General features: G+C 37.7%; 1 protein-coding gene across 1 annotated transcript; it reads right to left on the bottom strand.

Moving 5' to 3' along the window:
• Positions 1-17073: 17073 nt before the first annotated feature.
• LOC124207773 lies at positions 17074-18304 on the bottom strand. Its single transcript, XM_046605394.1, has 2 exons — positions 17981-18304; positions 17074-17902 (listed from the first exon to the last, which is right to left on the bottom strand). Exons 1-2 carry the CDS (start codon positions 18302-18304, stop codon positions 17174-17176), a joined length of 1053 nt encoding a protein of 350 aa, XP_046461350.1. The 3' UTR covers positions 17074-17173.
• Positions 18305-21330: the final 3026 nt, after the last annotated feature.

Genomic DNA, 21330 nt, shown 5'->3' with positions numbered 1-21330 from the left:
CCCAGTCCTTATTCAAGAAGTTGAGGTAAGCACAGCTTTAAAGGTTTTCACCATAGAATGTTACAACAACGTTTTTTATAGGGTTACCTACAGGAACTTCATGTTTACGAAAATGTGACGAAGCATTACCCAATGGAAGATGTTGTTCGTGATTTCACCAGAGAATTTTTCCAGCACCACAGTGAGAAAATGGCAGCAAAGCATTAATGAACCTCATCTAATGAGTGGTGCTTTAAAAACTACTCGTCCCATTCAAACGCCCGTACTCATTTCCTGAGGAAGCATTTGGAAGAAAATGAATCCACTGAAGATCCTGATATGGATAGAACCGCACTGGAAGACGTGAGTGACAAAAAGGCGACCAGGAAAAACTTCTTGGTCACCGATGCCATCAAAAGTGAAATTAGGTAATAGGGTTGTTCGACATATTTTTTACAGTATGGTAGTATGTGGGATTCTCAAAAAAGGGGAAAAGTCGTGGGATATCCCCGACTTGGAATCTCTTTCCTCAAAATCTCCTCTCGGATAGACGACAGAGAGCGAGAGACATCGACCTGTCGATGGGAGAGCGGGACGTGTTCTGCCCTGTTTTTAGAAGAAAGGAAGAGGGGTATGGAAATTGGGGGGTGAGAGGAGGCAGCTAAGAAATTAGGGGGTGCAGCATTGCCACATAAATTTTGGGAGAGAAATGAATATTTAGGCGTTTTATCTGGCAACGCAGCGTGGAGAATCAGGTGCGGGCATGATTATTTTCAAAGATCAAGGAGTAAGAACAAAGTGAGTAAGCTTGCTCTACTCCTTTGTTTGGTGCACGCTTACACTGTTCTTGTTTACAATTGTTCTTACTCCATTATCGTTGAAAATACATATGATACTTGAAAATACAGCCCGAAAAACGCCTAAATAAAACAGACGCTGAAGAGCCCTATAGACCGCCGCCGCATACAAATTGCGTTTGGTTGTGTATACGGCGGCGGCTGAGTGAACTATTGTTGAATTGGAAATATTCAAAGCTGAATAACTTAATAACGATAATATATACTGTAATGGCAAACATATTTTGCAGTCTGAAACTTATTTTAACTATTTTTGTAGAAAAATAGAAACAATTTAGGAAAAATACATAGCTAGGAACAATGAATTTATGGAGGGACTGACAATAAGGTCCCTTGTAAACAGCTTTTCGTGACTTGACGAAATTTTCAGCATAGTCCTTAACGATCACAACACTTAACTTGGCAATATGATGAAAAAAGAATAAGGAACATTTTTTAGCTTTAAAAATAATTTTATTTTAATAACGCAAATTTATTACATTATACTAATTTTTCCAAGGTTTACATTTTCTATAGCATTTTTTTACAGTAAATATTTATATTTTTTCGGAAGGGTTTTGGTTCACTTAAAAATTAATACAAAGAATAAAGTTCATGAAGAGATGCGTGATGCAGTTAATTCCCGGTAACCCCCCTTTTTGTATATCTTGAGTCTTGACTCTACTAAAATTGCTAATGATAAAAGCTCAAATCCGCATGAATTTAAACCTTTTTTTTATGCGCGCACAATTTTTTCGGCGTTGCCAAAAATAAAAAATTGTATACCTTACTTTTTCCAGTTTCAACTCTTTGTTCAAAGCTATAGAATACTGGTACCGCCACTCATATGGCGAGCCCTTCCATTGCTTTTTTTCTCTGGAACTGAAGCCTGCTTGCCTGCCCTGCTCCTTAGCTATAAGCACCTCGGCGGGTGTGTGGGGAAGTAGGTTATAGGCATGGTAATAGGAATGGAGGGAAAAGTGGAGGAGTTGCAAGGAGCGAGATTGATATCTTTGCTCCGATTTTCACTGTAGGTAGTGGTAGTGAATTTACGTGGTATAGGATTTCGACTACGTTTACGTTATCCGTTAAGTTAACGTGGCTTTGAAATTTATACGTTAAGTTAATACGTTAATTAACGTGTTGTTTGAAACAGTACGTTAACGCAAATTTAATGTTATTTTTTACGTTACGTTAAAAAAAAATTGCGTTTCTTTTGAGAAATAATATCCCTTAATAATATCCCCGCAAAAAAAATTTTTCAAAAGACAAACCAATTTTTTTCTTTCAAGTTTTCTCAAACAATATGTCTAAGGCAAAAATAAATTTCAACAGAAAAAGCAACTTGGTTTTTGGTTTCAGCTCACAGAAAATTAAAAAAGTTCAACGATGAACTTATTAATAAATAACGTGAAAATTTAACGTCTAAAAATAATACTACGTTTACGTTGTTACGTTAAGTTAATAACGGAGCCGAAAAAAGGTCCGTTAACGCATGTTTTACGTTATCCGTTAAGTTAAACGTAACATCACTATCGTTCTGTGATTTCCAAGTTCCGACCATCAACTTCAAGCCACCTAGCGTTCAAGATTTCAAACTTTTTGATTTTCGCTATCCAACAAAAATTAATTTTTTATTGTCTGCTGATTCCGATAAACAATTTCAAGTTATTGTTTTTTAGTGATTATTATCTAGGATTAAATTAAGACAGTGAAGATTGAAATTGGCAATGGCTTGGGGTACAATGGGGGGGGAGGGGCTGCGTGTATACTCCGCTGTATACCTAAAGTTCGTGTTAGTTATCTCATCAAAGCGATTGCTATCGAAATAAATGTAGCGCTCAAATTGAGTTCAATTCAAATGCTGAGTTCAGATAGTGATTGAAGCAAGCCGAAATCGATTTGGGTGCGTATCACACTCAAACGAACACAGCTGAATCACACCGATGATTTCATCAAAATCACGAGCCTCATTTCTCGGTGCGTTAAGGCGTGTCGTCAAATCATGTGCGACTTGCTGGTTATAACTTCCGGCTATTATATATACTACCAGAGCAGAACACATACGCCTTTGCATAGTTAGACATGAAAAAATAAAAGAAGATAGACGACAAATGATGACGGTTGTTTTTCGTCTTTGCCATTTCGGCTCGTCAGACTTAATACGGGGGCGACATGTCTTGCTCTGAGCACTACTGGCGCTATGTAATATACGCGCATATGTATACCGGGTCGCTAGCAAACACTGGCGTGATATAATTGGTGGAAAAGACCGCGCGCTATCGCCAAGAGAATGGAAAGCGACAAGCAATGACATTTTCACAGTTTGATGGCCGCTGATGCTGGAACATTTTGATCGTAAAGTTTAGTTGCTCGTTACACAAAACTCCAACAACCCAGCAGCGAAATATAATTGGGACCCGAGTATATAAACCGCACACACCGCGTACTATACCAGAACGTTCTAAACAGCAGTCCGGACAGCTATCTAGCTAGGACACGACGAGAGAAAGAAAGAAAAATGAATCAGAGAGTGAAATGTGTTATCCAACTCGAGTCAAAGGAGATAAAGGAGCCATTGTTTGCGTATACATAGAGCAGCAAAGGCAACTCGATTATTCCCTCTCAAAAAGTTTTGTTGCTCTGCACGACAGCAGCAGCTCTCTGCCAAACTGCTGGCATATAAGTCTCCGTCAAATCACTCACCTGTGCCCTGGTACAAAAACTTTATTGCAGCCCCTCATCGTCAAGCTTCTGAAGTATCTATAGAACGACGAGGATAAAAGCCGGGCCGCAAGCACCTGGAGTTCACGGGGGGTATATACACGAAGCGATATAGCGAAAGCGACAAGTGACGAACCACAGAATAACCAGCACAGGAGCTCTATAAGCTGCATATAAGGGACGAATTTGATAATTGGTAGTGGTTGGGGGCCGTGAGCTCTCACAGCTGTGAAAATCGGCAGTCGAAGAGTCGAAAAAGCGGACACGGATCCAGCGTTTACATACACAGATGCACGACATGTACGTAGGTGCATGTAAAATAAGAGAATATACAAGAGCGGCACAGCAGCACAGTGCAGTAGTGATGCAGTGTATACTACAAAGCGTTGTGCTTGTTAAATCTTCCGCCCGACTGCAACTTCTGCAACTGATTTACATATCGGAATATATTCCCCTCTCTCTCTCTACTAGAATCGTCTGTGTGTGTATCATGTGTTCTTATATATCTATGCCATAAACTGACGATTAATGAGTTGATACCGCAGCAGCAGATCCCGACTGTCGCTGTCAAGGTGTGCGCACCGGTCCGCACGCTGGATGCTGGAGGGGATGACGTTGGAAGAAAGGCGGAATCAAAAGCAGTGGGATGTTTCTGCTTGTTTCTTTCCGTAAGACACACGTCGAAGGAATGGAAAGAAAAAAGAAGGCACAATTATACTGTGCAATCAAAAAGAACCAAAACGCTCAGCTTCATTGAATGAATCAGGTTCAACTATATTTATATATACAAGGCATTATGTTGAGAGAGAAAAAAGACGTTGTCCCGACTAACCCAACCCATTCAGCGGTATCCTACACGTTGCGCTTCTTCCGGTGATTCAGGAGCTATAGGCAGCAATAAGAAGTGTATTTCAAGTTTTAACATTTGTGTTTCGAGAAAAACCGTTGATCGCGTGGTTGATGTGTGTTCCAGCTTCTTTTTTTTATGGCAATTTCATAATTGAAATTTTATCGAGTTATTGACAAATGAATATGTCGAGAGAAAAGTGCACCAAGAGGGAGGAAAAGACAACGCAGCAGCACATTGATGAATGACGGGCTCGGGGAAAATGTTCTTGCGTGTATCGAGTTACCTATTCTTGAAAACTTTTTTCCCATTTTTACACACAGGCAACCGTTGCCGTTGGGAAATATAATGAAACGTTGGCAATCCTTGCAAAGACTATAGACGACAGTATACATTATTAAAATACCGAAAAATGATAACTATGTGTGTAATATTGTAATTGATTGCATTTGGCCTAAAGGCATTCACCATACGAAACCAGCATTTGTAGCTGTTCCTCGTCCTCAGAAAGTATATACAAACGAGCCGGAAGATCTGCATGAATGAATGAATAATTGGGTATTCATTGGATCCTCCAGCATTGCGGATTATTTAAAAAACGGTAATAAGACAAAAAATATAATTAAAAATATAATTTGTGACTGCCACTGAATTAATATTCATAATATGCAACATCTATACAATCCGTGGTGAATTTCCCGCTTAAAATGAACTCATAATTGTCTGCAAGAAGATCATTTGTAAGATCTATTGTGCTAGGTACATAGATAATCTCAGCGCCTGTAATGTTGTCTGTGACATGAACAGTTATAAATTTCCTTCTGTGAATATATGCTCTGTTATGGCAATTGCATCAAGAAGTTCAAGTAACACCTAACAAATAGGTGAGAAATATTTCATTAGTTCGGAGAGCATAGCACACATACATTCAACATTTTGTATAATAGTTTGTGTTTTTCTTTCCAGTTTTCTTTGCTGATGAATTCATCTCTATGTCGACCATTCATGACATCAAATGCAGCATTAAGCAGCCTCACCATGTCCACAGTAGGTTCAGTATTTTTGAATAATTCTATTCCGAGATCAATTCTGTAATATTCGAAACCCGCTGCTGTAAATTCTGAAAAAAGTTTAAAAAAATGTGAAATTCAAATTGGTTAGATCACGTCATTATTTGTGTACCTGAGTAGCTAGTTTAACGGTATTTTTTTTCCACATATTAGGGAAGATATGCACAGGAGTTTATTTACTGCACATTCTTAATGTTTTATTTACTTCGTAACTTCAAAAAGCTTTTTGAAGTGGTAAAAATCTACCTTCTCCCCGCGAAACTAAGATGACGAAATAACAAACCAATTAATTCAAATTTTTACTTCTAATTTGATGTCATATTACAAATGATTTACCTGAACATCTTTGTGTTTAAAATATTCTTCCATGATGTGAAAAAGTGTACTTCATGACGTGGGGAATATCTAAGAGAAAATATATTATGTTTCTTGGATTACAGGGATGTGTTATGTAATTTCAAACTTCTCCCATGTTTCCACTCACACCAACAAATTAAGTGCTCCTTTGTTGGTTTCATGTCCATAACAAACAACGTTCATTACTACCGCGTCTTTATTTTCTTTTTCTTGCCAGTCTGATTAAAACAAAACAAAAATTTACACGAACTAGTAATTGTTCTTGCATTGCGGCCTATGGAGTTTCACCGTTATCATTTCTAGTTTTAGTTTTCCCTTTCAGTTATCTTCATTTCCTATTTATTTAATTTGGATAATTGCATTCCTTAGTTATCACGTTATATTTCAAGTTTGATTTTGCCTCAATATTCATTGTAGTTTATTTATTATTTATTTTTATGTAAACGTACTGTATTTACAAAAAAATATCACCATTTTCTCCCCCCAAGGAAGAATGGAAAGAAAAGCTGAAGAAGAAACTTAGAAGAGACAAAGGGTTGTGTTGTGTTTTCTCTTTCCTCGGGGCATGATAAAGTCTATGTTTAAAAAATGCTAAAACTATTTTTCTTACAAATTTTTAAAATAAAAAATTCTGAAATTTTTCTGAAAAATTAAGAGGTTCATTCAAATCGTCAGGTTTCACACAAAAAATAGGACGATTTGTCAAAGACGCTACGTAGATTAAGTTGATAGTATTAGAATTAAAGTTGGATGAAAATAAAAGGGCCTAATACAAACTAATTTTTTTAGTTCAATTTTGCCCTTTCTTCTCCTATAACGCAGCTGTAGGCCTTCTTACAAACCATTTAAACATTTTAATACTAACATAAAAGCACTCAGCGAATGTGCTTTTGGTTTGTGTGCTTTTCAACAGTGTGCTTCGAAGTACAAATTCGAAGAATTACATAAATTGCTGAGAGTCGAATGAAATTATTACAAGATGTCTGCATACACAAATGTAAAATAGCCGTGATCCCCGAAAGGATGTAGCTAGCGCCAAAGTTAAACGACTAATTGCTGTGGTCCTTAAAAAAGGAAAGCCAGAGTCAAAGTTAAACAATGTGACATCTATTCATATTTTTCACTTATGCCAAAAATATAAAAAACAGAAAACCACGCGATAATTCAGAAAAAATTAATAAAATAACATATTTCAGCTCAACAATCTTTGAGAAGCGAAATCTAATAGATATGTGTTTAAGGGAAATCCACGATTAGATCTCTGGTCGACACAACCTCGTCTGAATGTTCGAATTTAGATAATGACGAGGGATGAATAAATGATGGTGATAACGGACCACTATGGGGAATAATAATTCTTCGTAGGCAAAAAAACAAGGAAAAAGATACCTTTAATGAAAATTAAATCAAGACAATAACATAAAAATATCAAATAAAATAAAACAAGATAACAATAAGGCTGAGTAAGAGAAATTTCACAACATGGTACGAGATGAGATGATTTGAGATAAGGTTAAATACAACTCATTAAGCCTAAAATGTAGGAAGAAACGTACCTTAGACGAAGTTTGTATTGGGGATTGTTATAACTGCGAGTAAGTCACAAGGGACAGATTATGTGTTTTTTTTAATCAAATTGTAAATTTTATGGATTCTCTGGTCGAAAATTCTAAGTTTGATCAATACCAGGAGCATATGTATATCAACAAAAAAAACTATCATGGTAAAGACAGTTGAAGATAAAAAATTGATATGAAGTGCTATAATTAGAACAGCGAGAAGTTTTATTATAATCCGAAAACGTAAAAAAGTGTCTATAGACATTCAATGTTAATGGGTGAATCCTTTTACGGAGACCAATTTCAAAAGTTATTTCTTAATAATAATAACATAATTTTAACAAATCTTGTTTTGCAGCGTGGGAGAAAACTCGCAATCTATTTACTTTTGTCTTTTACAGGTTGTATTTTCCGGTATAGAGAATTACGTTTTCTGAAAAATGGATGTGTATGAAAATCAACGATTCCGAAAATGTGAAATTGTATTTGATTCGGCAAAGCTGCGGGCGGGTCACATATATTTATAGAATCGGGTTATAGTATAGTGCAGACAATTTTTTTCAAATAGTCAAAATTACATGGAGAGGTAAAAAAATGATAAAAGTTTGGGTAAAAAGTTGACTTCGGCTGACCAAACGAAAAAAATTTCCCGTTCTACCCTACTGACACGGCTCATCCGATTAACATAACCCTTTATCGACGTGATCCAATAAAAGTTTTCAACTTCTAGACGCCACGTCAACAAGGGTTAAGAGAGGATTCCCTATAGGGCTTTGTCCCGACAGGCTATAGAGAGATTCAGAGGATCTCGCCACGGATGTCCCGACGGTAGATAAAGGGATAAGATAAAGGTTAAAAGAGGTTGGATTGATCCCAATCACAATTGAAGGGTGGTATATTCAGAATCCTAAGTCCTGAGCCGAGTAACATGGAAGACCCCTGGATTGCAAGAATGTGAAGTGGCCGTTTAAAAGCGTGTTTAAACTTGGTTTAAACGATGAAGATGACAAGAAAAAAAATCAGAGTTTGCCAATTTGCGAAAAAACGTACAGTGGTGGGGGCCAGCATACATTGTTATATATTCTCAAACATGGATCGATTCCACTTTGTTGCCGATGTTTCAGAGAACCAAAATCAATTGACAATTGAGTGTCTATGTACAGATCAATTGAAACATGGCGGTGTGAAAGCGCTGCTCTATGCAGTAATATCATATATATAGCAGAAGAGCAGTGGGAAAAACTCGAGAAAACTTGCGGAAAAAGTGCGTGGAGGATCTATTTGACGAATTCGTCCATTCCACATTGCAAACCTCAGCAAGGCTTGCAGAAACCCGTTACTTCAACAGGGAACTACAATAAAAAAAACTTTACTGGTGCTATATACAATCGCGGCTGAAAGTTTGTATGTTCTCAAATACCCGCCTTTTTACTCTGTAATGGCAGTTTACCATATTCATTTTTTAACCAAAACCCTCTACCCCCTCTTTACTTAACTCTACCCCTTAACAACACTAACTATTTTACCGCGATGCGGCAGAATTTTAAGCAACCTTTTAACGGAAAGCTAAATGAAATTTAAGAATGCTAGATAAGCAAGAGTCCTAGAATTAAACGGTGATGTGATTACTGACGATTAATATAATTTTTGTGTAAACCTTATTCTCTATTCATTTAGCATCAGGTCTGAACTTATTACCTTTTAATCTGCAGCTCATGGTGCTAACTACTAGAGTAATTGTTAATGTATATTACACCATTTCTTACACCACATTCTACAAATTCTTCCACGGTGTATAACTTACCTCGTCTTTGGAAATATTGTCCCCAACTTCTTTCAGATAGTTTAGATTGTAGAACATTGAACACAACACATTTTTCCATAGACTAGCAAATATTTTCAGTTCCTAAATTTATCGAATTTTAAAATAGTTCTCGTTTGGGGAATAAATAAACCCTAGAAAATTTGAGTTCTTTATTAACAATGAGTCTTAGAATTTCAAATCTCCCTATTTAAGATAACATTTTTTGTTCGTTTTTTTCTGTAGAGTGTGGTTGTAATAGTAACATCAAGTGAAAATTTGTATTGATGAAAATAAAAATACTCGGGGTTAGTTATATATTTATTTGCATCTGCTACTTCAAAGCATACATATAGTAGGTTTTCCTAGAGTATAAGGCCGTGCTGAATATCCGCAGGTAACATTCAAAAGTTACATGTCAATCATCTTTCTGTCACTCGAGGCGCGCAGTTAAAACAGTTTTTGGTTTTCAAGGCGCAAAGTTATAACCGTTTCTTAATTCTATGCACGCAGTTCAATTTTTTAAATTATCAGCGCCATCTATTCCTGAAAAAAACATATCATAGCCACCTATTGGTGAAATTTGAACATGCCAAAAAAGCTGTACAGAATCCTTACGGGGAATTAAGTAGGGAAATTGAGCCTTAAGTGAGAAACTGTTAGTTAAACTTTTTTGTTTTGTTTTCATTTTAGGGGTGTTTTAGAAAAGGAAAGTGGTTTGGTTTTCAAGTTCACAGTGAAAGTCAGCTTCTTATTTGAAATAAATTGCAACGTCTTCTGGATCTTATCCGGCTCAATAATGTAGTCTTGTTTTCTATTGGCCATTTTTGCTTTAGCTGCAACCGACTTCTCCGAAGCAAATGGACTCACACAACTAGACCTTGACGGGGGGTCTTTGGGATGTAGAGGAATTTTAGACCTCATGAGTGTTGTGTTCAGTTTTGTTGAATAGGGAGATGACCGGTGAGCCGCGTACCACCCATTTTATTAGAAGAAGACGATTACGACACCATTCTTCCAAACAATTGGATTGTTCTCAGCAAACTTAAATTTCCGTAGGTCATGTTCCGTTAGCATGGTGGCCAATCTAGTCCCCTTGATCAAAAGTGAATTAAGGCGTAGTCCCCGCGTAAATCGATTTGAGACGATTTCAGATTTTTAGATGTGTAGTTTGGGAACACAGCACAAATCACTTGGTTATATACAATCGTCTCAGTGTAATTCAAAACCTCTTGGTGATAATAACAAATTCCGGAAACGCACCCCACTCTGGTGAAAATGTTGAGCAACGCCATACTTACTGCAAAACTGGGGACGCAAAATTGCATTATCGTTGGTTTTAACTCTAGGTTTCAGAAAAATGCTATGAAAAAATTGGAAGGAAGATCGTCTACAGTGAACAGTGTTGGTTTGCTTTCTCGACAAATACCACTGTGCAAACGACCATCGTTCATGATGAGATTGGTGGAGATTTTCTGTAGTCAGCCTGAATGTTGAAGCAGAAATAACGTCTGGTCAACAAATTTGTCAAGATCGAGAAGTTCTTGATTGTTGAAAAAGTCGTTTGTATATATTACAGTTGAATGCAAAGATTGCATACGAGTTTTTATTTTACTTGAGGGCCATCTTTATTGAGCCATCAACTAAAAAATTTTTAATTTTTTTTTTAATTATTCAACTATCCACAAAATGGATTCAACATAAAGTATGTAAAGTGTATATAAATATATGTATGTAAAGAAGTGGGAAATGTTAGAAAAGGTAGTAGGACTAAAGTCTAATTTGACTGAATTGAACATTTTTATTGGTGAAGACATTATAGAATTTACCGGTCTACATTTGTATTGGTTCTAATGGAAAGTGCTGTTTTTGGTTGAAGGAGGAAGTTCCATAATCTAAAAATGGATAACGTTACGTGACATTAAATAGAAATATTGTTAGGAGTTACGTTTCTTTCCAAAACTGAATTTTTTGCTTTCGTATAGTTACATTTTGATTATAATTAATAGAATTAGTTGACAGAACACAGTTGCAGGTAATCTAAAAAGAATATCGTTAAAATTTTAAAAGTATTAATGAAGAATTATAGTAAAATGCAAAACGTAGTTTCAATAACAGTTAGAATTTTTTCCCTGTGTTTTACGACGATATGTGCAAAGTTGAACTGATTTTATTGAATCTGTGATGGGAACGTAAAAATTAGGTAATAAAAATTGAAGTTACTAGCAAAATTTGAAATTCATCATTAAAAAAATTGTCGAATAAACAATAACATTTCATCATGCATTTCCTTCACAGTTCACACAAGAATGTTTTTTTTTCGACCATATGTGCGAAGTTTTATTGAATCTGTGACAGAATTACTAATAGATTTTCCTGTTGTCTCTAAACCTAATTACTAACCATTTTTTGCATTTCTTAAATTTTATAGTGTTTATTTTTGACACATCAAAATTTAGACATTTATACGTCTAAACCTTTGACATAGTGATTAGATAACACAGTCAATCTATAGAACACAGGTAATCTAAATGGAATGTGGATAAAATTTGAAAATGTTGATAAAGAATCATTGTGTAATGCAATACCTAGGTTCAATAACATTTAAAAGAGTTTTGCATTTGTTTCCCGACCATAAGTGCAGAGTTGAACTGGTTTTAGTGAATCTGAAATAATAATATATAGAATAAAATTATGCAAATAAAAAGTTAGACAAAAATTTCAATTTATCATCAAAAAATTTGTAGAAAACACAAAACAACCATGGTGCTCGTTTCATCAATTGTTTGCTTCACAGTTCATACCAGAATTGTTTTTCAAGCAATACGTGCAAAGTTCTTTTGAATATCTGACACAAAAACTAACATATTTTCGTCCTAGTGCCTATGTTGACCGCTTTTGCAGGTTTGGGGATAAAAATCCGCATTTCCTGTGGTAAAATCACAGTTGTGACAATCGTCAGGGGTAGTGGGTTTTAGGTTATTCAATCTAATGGCGTCTATGAGCACAGCTTGAGCACTTTTTCAAAGGCTAGTAGTGACAGTGATGAACAGGGCACTGAGGAAGAGAGTGTTTTTTTTTTCATAAAAAATATCCTTTTAAGTCGTTAATGATGTTTGCCAAAAAAAGTTTTACAAAAGACGTTTAGCAATAACATAACTGCGAAAGATTAACGGTCAAGCTTAGAAAATTGAACTACAGGATGGTATTGCGATTTGGGAAAAATTCAGTTTTCAAAATTGTTTATTTTTCACTTTAATGTAAATGCTCCCCTTGCTGCACCATACACCATCCAAACATCCTCCATGTCTTCATCAAAGTATGAATTTTGGTAAAAATTTCTGGTTGGCCTTAAACGAGTAGGACTGGGAACGATAACGTTGGGAGCATCATCCTCTTTAGCAAGATCCATGGGAAAATTCTCCTCGGCCTCCAAAGTCAGATCTATTACTTCAAAATCATCTTTAAAAAAAATTCACAAAAAATACATATTAAAACAATAAAATCATTCAAATTAGAATTATTTTTCTACCTTATTCAGTCCAATTTATAATATCTGCAAGAAATTGCACATCATCATCTTCCAAAATCATCTCCATCTCATCCGGAACACGATCATTACCAGCCAAAAAATCCATAAATTCCGTAAAATCATTCAGGCTCCTCTCCAGCATGTCTAAAAACTCATCAATGGCGTGGATTCTCTATAAAATTTCATTGATTACGGAAAGCAATAAAGCGAAAATCTTTGAAAAGTAGTGCAAATTTGGAAAAACCGTTCAGTTGCACATGCACTTGTGTTGCAGGTGAGACAAATGAATTCTCCTTCAAGTAATGGTTTTCGATGTAGCGATTATGTTTCAACTGAAGAAAAAGACGAATTTTTGAAAGCAGCAGTTCTTGAACATTTCAACAACTTGTCGCGTGGTTCTTAGCATTAATTTTTTATGTTTGACATCACTTGGAATAGATGTAAAATGTGTTACCGCTTATGAAGTGGGCGTTAAAAATTCTAAAACACAGTTTACGCCACACGACATATTTACATGGTTTTACGATGTGTTTGTTCTCAGGTGTTTTTTGTGTGGTTCTGAAGTTGAGCAAATTTGGATGGATGATTCTAAAAAAATGTTCTTTTTTGACAGTTGTAAAAAAACAAGCGTGTCTGTTTCCACACTTTCTGTTTTTTATTGACGAATCATTTTTTTTACCCAGTTATCGCAATTTACTAACAACCAATATGTGTTGTGCGAATAAACCTATATAATAGTATAATTATTAAAACAAAATTGTATTGTTTTAATAGCAAAGACCTATGCAAGAATTAAACATCAATGTATCAGCTGTAAGAAAGCATGTTATGACACCGATAGCAGGTGTCGTCGATCGAAAAAGTATCAAGACATTGTTGGCGGAAAGCGTTGCTGTGAGAAAGCTTGTGTTACAACCGAACCAAGGTGTTGCTGTCGAACAAATTATCGAGACAAAAAGAGAGGTGATGTGGGGATCTTTCATCCCAAAAACTAATATGACTGAAGCAAACTGTTATCTTAACGTAAGAATACCACAGAACGTTGAAAAAAAAACACCAGAACCAAAAGCAATTCAGCTGGTAAATATATAGACATTATTTAAGTTATGCTGTTGCTTTCTTAAACGTCAATAATATTCTATTTTTGTTATATTCTCTAGCCTAAGCATTCAAATTCTATTACTAAGGCTCAGAGAGTAAGTGTATTTACCACATGGATTCGAAATCACGAATTGAAAGCTAGAACAAAGACAGGTAATTCACGCTTTGTATTTTTCATTTGGTTGGGCTTTGTAAGAACCGTGTGGTCAAGATCAATGAGATATGATATATTTCTCTCTGTTGATCATTCCCTGGAAGAATTGTTGTCAGCAAATCATATTCATTCCTACTCCGTTACTGATGGATGGAAGAGCTTTGAGATTGGAACATAACAAGCCAAGTACGTTAATGACTTTAGTCGTATAAACGCCATTTATTTAATTAACGTAATTTATTTTTATCTTTCTACCTTTATTTCTCTTAGAAATGAGACAGAGATTAGCGGCTAAATTATCCAAACGTGTCAAGGTGCAAATAGATGAACAGCAAGTACCAATTCCTTAGGCTATGTAATCTGTAAGGGAACAATAGCATTTAAATGAAACTTGTTTCGTCGTCGTTTGTTGGGATTTATTCCAAACAATCCCTATGGAAAATCGGAATTCCGATATTGTTCGAAATGTTCTCAGCAAATGTCACTCGTTGAGACTAGCAGCACAGGAAACTGCCTTCTTTGCGTTAGACGCATTGTTATTAGCAGTCGATTCCCATTTCCCGAAACATATAAAGAGATGCTCATCAAATCAGGCTCTGATCTAGAGGACCGAAGACTCTATTATTTCTGTGTATGCGTTCTTCTGGAGGTAAAGGTAAACCCAACAACTTTAGTGCAGTATCTTTTCAGTAGCTTCTGGATTCTGTCATAGAAAGTGAAATAATATAACAATAATAAATATAATATTAAACATAACCTGTGTTGTGCGAACTAGCAGTGCTTGGAAAATTATTAAATCACAACTTTACCCCGCGTTACAAGAGGAAGAAATTTATGAAAAAAGGACATTTCTTTAAGAATATAATTTACTTAAATTTCATTTCCAATACCTCTGTTTTGATAAATTATTGTATTTTCATTTTTTATTAGAAACCAATGCAAGACAAATATTAACTTGATATCTTGGTTTCTTTTTCAATCTAGTTGTTCCCAATTGGTTGGAATTTCTAACGCAACCAGACCTGCATCCAGATTTCCAGCCATGTTCACGTCTTGGAAAAAAAAAAACTTGAAAATACAAAACTAAGTTGACGCTTTCGTTCTTTTGTATTATGGGGGTTAAAAAATCTGTAGCGTGGCCTTTTCTCCGTTCTTTGGGTATTGGGTATGAACCAAATATAATTTTTTTTCGTACCTACAACTTTTCCAATTAAAATTAGTGTGAGCACTGTAAACAGTGTGAAATCCTATTTTTGTAGATACGTAGTCGAATCCAAGAAAAGTAGCAACACATGGAGTTTTCCCTTTATTTACAGAACGCCTAGAAATGCGATGCTACAGGAAGAAGGTTTCATGAAAGAATGTGTACAGCCCTTCGCGACATCCTGGTCATCATCAAGTTTCAGTAGAATGAACCTTCTCTATCCACACCATCAGATGACCATGCTCAATGGAAAACAAATTATTGGGTTGGCAAATTGAGGGAGCGTGATGTGGTCACGTCATCACTGAAAGACATGGAGTAGATGAGTACATTTTATGAACTCAGAACATCAAGGTTCCGTCAATAAGGTTAACATGGAAAACCTATTCTGTGAAATCTGTCATTACTATCGCCCTCAAATAAAAGAATTGAAGAATCGACGGATATTACCGGGTCAATCTTTTCATTGATTTCTGAAAGCGATAGACATGTGCGCAATCCTATTGAAGAACAACGTATCCCAGCTAAATACATTTCAGATCTTTTTTTTATCATTCAACTTTTGAGTTTTTGGAAAGGGGTGGAATAAAACCCTCATCTGTGGTATTCATGCCTTTCGGAGTACACGTTATACCAGGTAAAGGCGTCATGGAAAACTTCACTATATTCACCGGCGAGGTTCTGATTGAGAAAACAAAAATGGATTTGAAAAATGATTCTTTTCGAACCAACAGTAGCGATGTATCTGACTGGAATGCTAATTAGTAAATTTAATAATTTTTTCGGAAGATTCTTGGCACAAGACAAAAAATTTAAATTAAGACTCAGAAACTCGACTAGTTTGGCAATCACTTGGTAGGAAAAAGAAAATTCCACTAAACCACAACTTCATCCAGCCCATTTTATTTTATTGTTTCCATTAAAAGAAAAAAAAAACCCTGAAAGGTATACATATCTCTTTGGTTATGTGTAAGTTTTCAATTGCCAAGATTGAAATTCATCAATTTATTTAATGTCAAAGAAATAAACAATTCAGAACAATAAGAGTTAAAATTCGTGTAAGTGCCCCGACATTGGCGGCCCGTAAACTGTTACCAGTGGCAACGAGCCATGGCCAGTGACACCTAAAGTTAAAAGAGTTCAAATTCCGGATATTTGCATTGATTATTGCCCTATTCATTGAATTGTCTTGAGTGCTCACAAGACGACATAAAACTCACAAAATTGACAAAAGATATGAAGAGATTGGAAAATCAATTCAAGGTCGCGTCCCTCCCAAGGTTTTTTTCCACTCCACCTCTGACTGCCTCAAAATTTAATGTTCGACGGCCATAGAACATCCCTTCGGGCATTGCTGAATGAAAAAGCGGGACGTTGTAGCTATATTTGACGGTATTTTACATAAACCAACGTTTAAATTAATGCCGTAAAATTATATCTAAATCATTTGTGTTATACATTCAATTCTATACAAAAACATTACAACAAATATTGTATCATTCATGGACAGACAAGCAATATGGTGTCTCCGTGTCCAATCGTATCACATGCTGGATTACATGATGTTCGCTAACAGAATGACGGGCTGACAAAATGGCATCCCGATATATATATATTTTGCATTTTAAAAATGTATAAAGTAACATTTTGCTCTTGAAAAAACAGTGATTTCTCTCCCATCACTCGATGATAAAAAATATGAAAATTATTTATGTCAATGTCAAATTCATCGCTACTTAAAAGAGACGTGAGCAACTCATCTCGTCTGCATATATTCTCAAATCAAATCAGGTTATTCATATCAGGATACAGACATCCAGAAATTATTCATTATATAATCGTATTACAATTAATTTTTTACTACAGATAAAGAAACTTTTTGAAAAATGTGCAGAAACGAGAAATGAAATGGAATTCATTTTGAAACAGCGAGGCTTTAATGGCCGCCTTGTGGATGGCGATCTGCAACGTTTAGGCCGGCGTGAACAAAACGGCCGAAGGATCCGTTTTCAAATCAAAACTCGTCTGTCGCTCCTCTGACGGCAACGACGATTGGTTGTTGTTGTTGTTTCTGCACTGGTCGCTCTGATTGAACTTGTTTCTGCACAGGCCGTTCGGGTTTTTTCTGTTTCTGTAGAGGCAGTGCCGGCTGCTGGAGAGTCAAGGCCGTTACCTGGGCAGTAGGAGGCGTTTGAGGCGTCTGCGGTCGTGAGTTTTGATGCGACGGCGGCGAGGCCTGCAGCTGGACTTTGTTCAACGAGAAGGAAGGCAACCGGACGGCCGGCCTGGCTAGGCGTGACGAGAGGAGCTGGATTCAATTTCGGTTGGACAAATTGACCGCGAATGCTATTATGAGCTATTACGTTAATGGAACGTCCTTTTTCCGTGGGTTCTTCTTTCTTGGCCACGGGAATAACATCAGGATCGGCGACAGTCTCATCTGCTTTTTTGGTCTCGACGACGACAGAGTCGTCCGAGGGAGCGACGGCGACTGTTATTGGAGTGGCCAGAGGAGCGACGACGAATGGAGTCAAATTCAGTTTCAGGATTTTGGCAGAATGGCCGAACACGACGGGAGTGTCAGCGTAGTGAACTCTGGTCTCAACGGCTGGAACAGCGTCAACGACATGTAGGCCTACCGGAGATGGATAGGCTGCTGGAAACGGAAATGTGTGCGGGTAGACCAGATGTAGCGGTGCGGATAGGCCGGTGTCAACCACCAAAGAGAAAATAGTGGTCTGCAACGCAACAAACAAAAAGGACCTTAAATATTATTTGATTCCGAAATAGTTTTTACCCTTTTAAAATAAATTTACCAAAAGCTTTATGTCATTGCTGGATATTCCTGATGGTAGGACGACGTGAATTGGAAGAGTGACTCGTTTGTTGAAGATGTTCGCCAAAGTATTTTTCTTTGGTGGAGTCCGTCCATAGTCCACCTTTGTGGTGGAGGGGCTGCGTGCCCTCACTGCTGTTGTGGCTGTTTTTTTTCTGGCCAAACTGGGCGCCGGAGAATCCGGTACCGCACCATTTCCCAGCTGGGTTAATTTGTAGGAATGGGTTCGTACGAATGATTCGATCCGCCGTAACATCCGCCGTAGTCCTCCGCCTCCGTGCCCACCGTGAAATTCAATTTCCATGAACAACGAATTCCGCGAATTTTACGGGGTAAAATTAGTAATCTTATAATCAATATTTTAGCAATAGCAAGCAATAGTTTCCTTTAATTTAGAAAATAACTGAAGAGGGACAAATCTGCTTTGAAAAATTGGCGCTTGCTTCTGCAGTAGATGCTTTCTTTAGAAAAAAGAAGAAATTTTGCTGCATTGAAAGAAAAAACCGAAATTGCAGACAAGATAATAGGTATAAGTTTAAAAAAATAGAATTTGATTATTAATAAAAATTTATGAATTTCAGATGAAATTAGATCATTAATGCCAGAAGCTTTCCATACAAATGGACTGGTCGCAAGTCACCGAATGAATGAAAATCCTCCGAAGCCAGAAAAGTGGATCTGTGACAACGGTGACGGTGAACAATTTAAGCAGGCACGTAAAAACATTACATGCCATGGAATTCGCAAACTCCATTGCAAATTATTATGCTATTGCAACGAAATTGGCTACACCAACTGTTGTTGCAGCTTTGCGCGTGATGAAAGCCAACATTTTTGGGATTGCGGAATTTGAAGTGTTTCTGGATAACGAATCTCTGGTAATTCTTAATTTTATTTTGTATTTCCTAAGTTAATTAATAATAATAATGTAAATTTAATCTATAGCAAATATTGGAGTTAACCATTGCAAGCAACGAAGTTGCGCGCCACTCGACTGAGCGCAACGGCGCCAATCGCACCTCGTCTGCGTCTAATCAACTGAACTTGACATCCAGCAGCTCGACTGAGCGCAACGGCACCAATCGCACCTCTTCTGCGTCGAATCAACTGAACTTGACATCCATCAGCTCGACTGAGCGCAACGGCGCCCAGCGCACCTCGTCTGCGTCGAATCAACTGAACTTTACATCCAGCAGCTCGACTGAGCGCAACGGCACCAATCGCACCTCGTCTGCGTCGAATCAACTGAACTTGACATCCAGCAGCTCGACTGAGCGCAACGGCGCCCAGCGCACTTCGTCTGCGCCCAATCAACTGAACTTGACATCCAGCAGCTCGACTGAGCGCAACGGCACCAATCGCACCTCGTCTGCGTCGAATCAACTGAACTTGAAATCCAGCAGCTCGACTGAGCGCAACGGCGCCCAGCGCACCTCGTCTGCGTCGAATCAACTGAACTTTACATCCAGCAGCTCGACTGAGCGCAACGGCGCCCAGCGCACCTCGTCTGCGTCGAATCAACTGAACTTGACATCCAGCAGCTCGACTGAGCGCAACGGCGCCCAGCGCACTTCGTCTGCGCCCAATCAACTGAACTTTACATCCAGCAGCTCGACTGAGCGCAACGGCACCAATCGCACCTCGTCTGCGTCAAATCAACTGAACTTGACATCCAGCAGCTCGACTGAGCGCAACGGCGCCCAGCGCACTTCGTCTACGGCCAATCAACTGAACTTGGCATCCCGCACACAACAGAAAATTACATCGTTTTTTAATAAATCAAATCCGGCAAATTTCCCGGAGCCCGGTGGTAGTGGGAGCAGCGGAGGAGGAAATGAATATCGTCCACCCCAACCCAGTGGTGGAGCTGATTGTCGTGATGATCCCAACGGAGACAGACGCCCAGCAGCGCCTTCTGCATCCAGCGCGGATGAAGCGACACGAGTACGAAGTTTGGAAGAGCCCAAAGCGCCCGAGTTTGCCTACCAGCCACCCAGTTTTCAAGCCGCAGGTTACTCGCATTTAAACGAGAGGATGAATATCCTAGAACGCCAACTGGTACAAGAAAAACGCTTGCGGTTGGATCTCGAAGAACATATCCGAAAAAATCTAATAACAAACCTAAACAAAGAAGTGGTACGTGGAACGAATGACAACATCAACGACTTCCTAAAAGAATCGAAGGAACAAGAAAATTTCCAATATTATCTGACTGATAGTCAAGGAAATTTAATTTGCCACTGCGTTGGAAATCCGCCCGCTTTATTTGTTGGAAACAGAAATTACTGGATGTGCGCTAAGCGGACCAGACAAGCCGGCAAATGCTGTCTATTTATTCCTAATGCGCTGTTTTAATTCGATGATTCGGCTGAGCCTGGCAAAAGTCGTCATTCTTCTTCTTCTTTTTCCCTACCGTTTGATCGTATTTCTTTCCCCCCCCCTGTCTGTAAAATTTGTCTCCACCCAGCTATTATTGTACGCCATGTGTCAGGTCATGTTCAGCCGGGATATTACTCTGCCAGTCTATATAGCTACCACCGATCTATAGTAAACGCCGTCCTCCACCAGAAAACAAATTCACGATGATTCCGGATAGATTTGTGTAGCCATCTAGACATAGTTTCCTAGCATTCAATGTGGTGGGGCTGGTCTAGACCAATAGACGAGGAATAAACGCAGAGTCTATACACATCACAAAGTCCTGGTCCAACACAATATCAGAACTGGCCCATTATGGAGCATATGCTGTCATCTGACACACACACACACACAAAGTTATTCCATCGATCTAAACTAGGGCGCAATAATAATAGTCAACGATAAGAAAAAGATCTGTACTCTTTTCGCCATTCCGGTTGAGAGTCACATCTGTCGGAAAGAAAAAAAAAATTACCAAACGGCCTGCAGAACGGCTCACGTGCCTCTAATATTTTTGCTCGAGAGTTTCATCTACTGCACATAATCCCGTCTGTCGAGAAGCAGCTGTCTCTCTTTCTATCTTGGTCGGGTCTCTTTTTTTATTGGCATGTATTGGCATCGATAAATTGAAAACGATGGCGAGATGGAGAAAAGAATAAAAGAGAAAAAGAAGGAAGTGATCCAATCAAGAAAAAGTCGCATTCCAAAGATGAGATATCCATTTTTTTAAAAAAAGGTAAATAAGTGTCCTTTTTTAAAAAAATCTTTATTTAAAAAAAGGTATTTTTTTCGTTGGTATTTGAGCAGATAGAGAGAGAGAAGGGGGGATAGCCTCTATCAAGTAACAACTAATGCCCAACTGTCATAGCTGACGTCTATGATAAGATGCCATTTGGAAAATCATGGCGATTA

Source organism: Daphnia pulex, chromosome 2, assembly GCF_021134715.1.
Source record: "Daphnia pulex isolate KAP4 chromosome 2, ASM2113471v1".
NCBI lineage: Eukaryota > Metazoa > Arthropoda > Branchiopoda > Diplostraca > Daphniidae > Daphnia > Daphnia pulex.
This window is presented reverse-complemented; position numbering and strand designations above follow the sequence as displayed.

Excerpts from the sequence above, each read along its gene's own strand:
- LOC124207773 (XM_046605394.1), bottom strand. The coding sequence starts at position 18,304 with ATGGAAATTGAATTTCACGGTGGGCACGGAGGCGGAGGACTACGGCGG. Across the intron at positions 17,903-17,980 it reads GCAATGACATAAAGCTTTTG|ACCACTATTTTCTCTTTGGT; the intron begins GTAAATTTATTT and ends GTTGCGTTGCAG.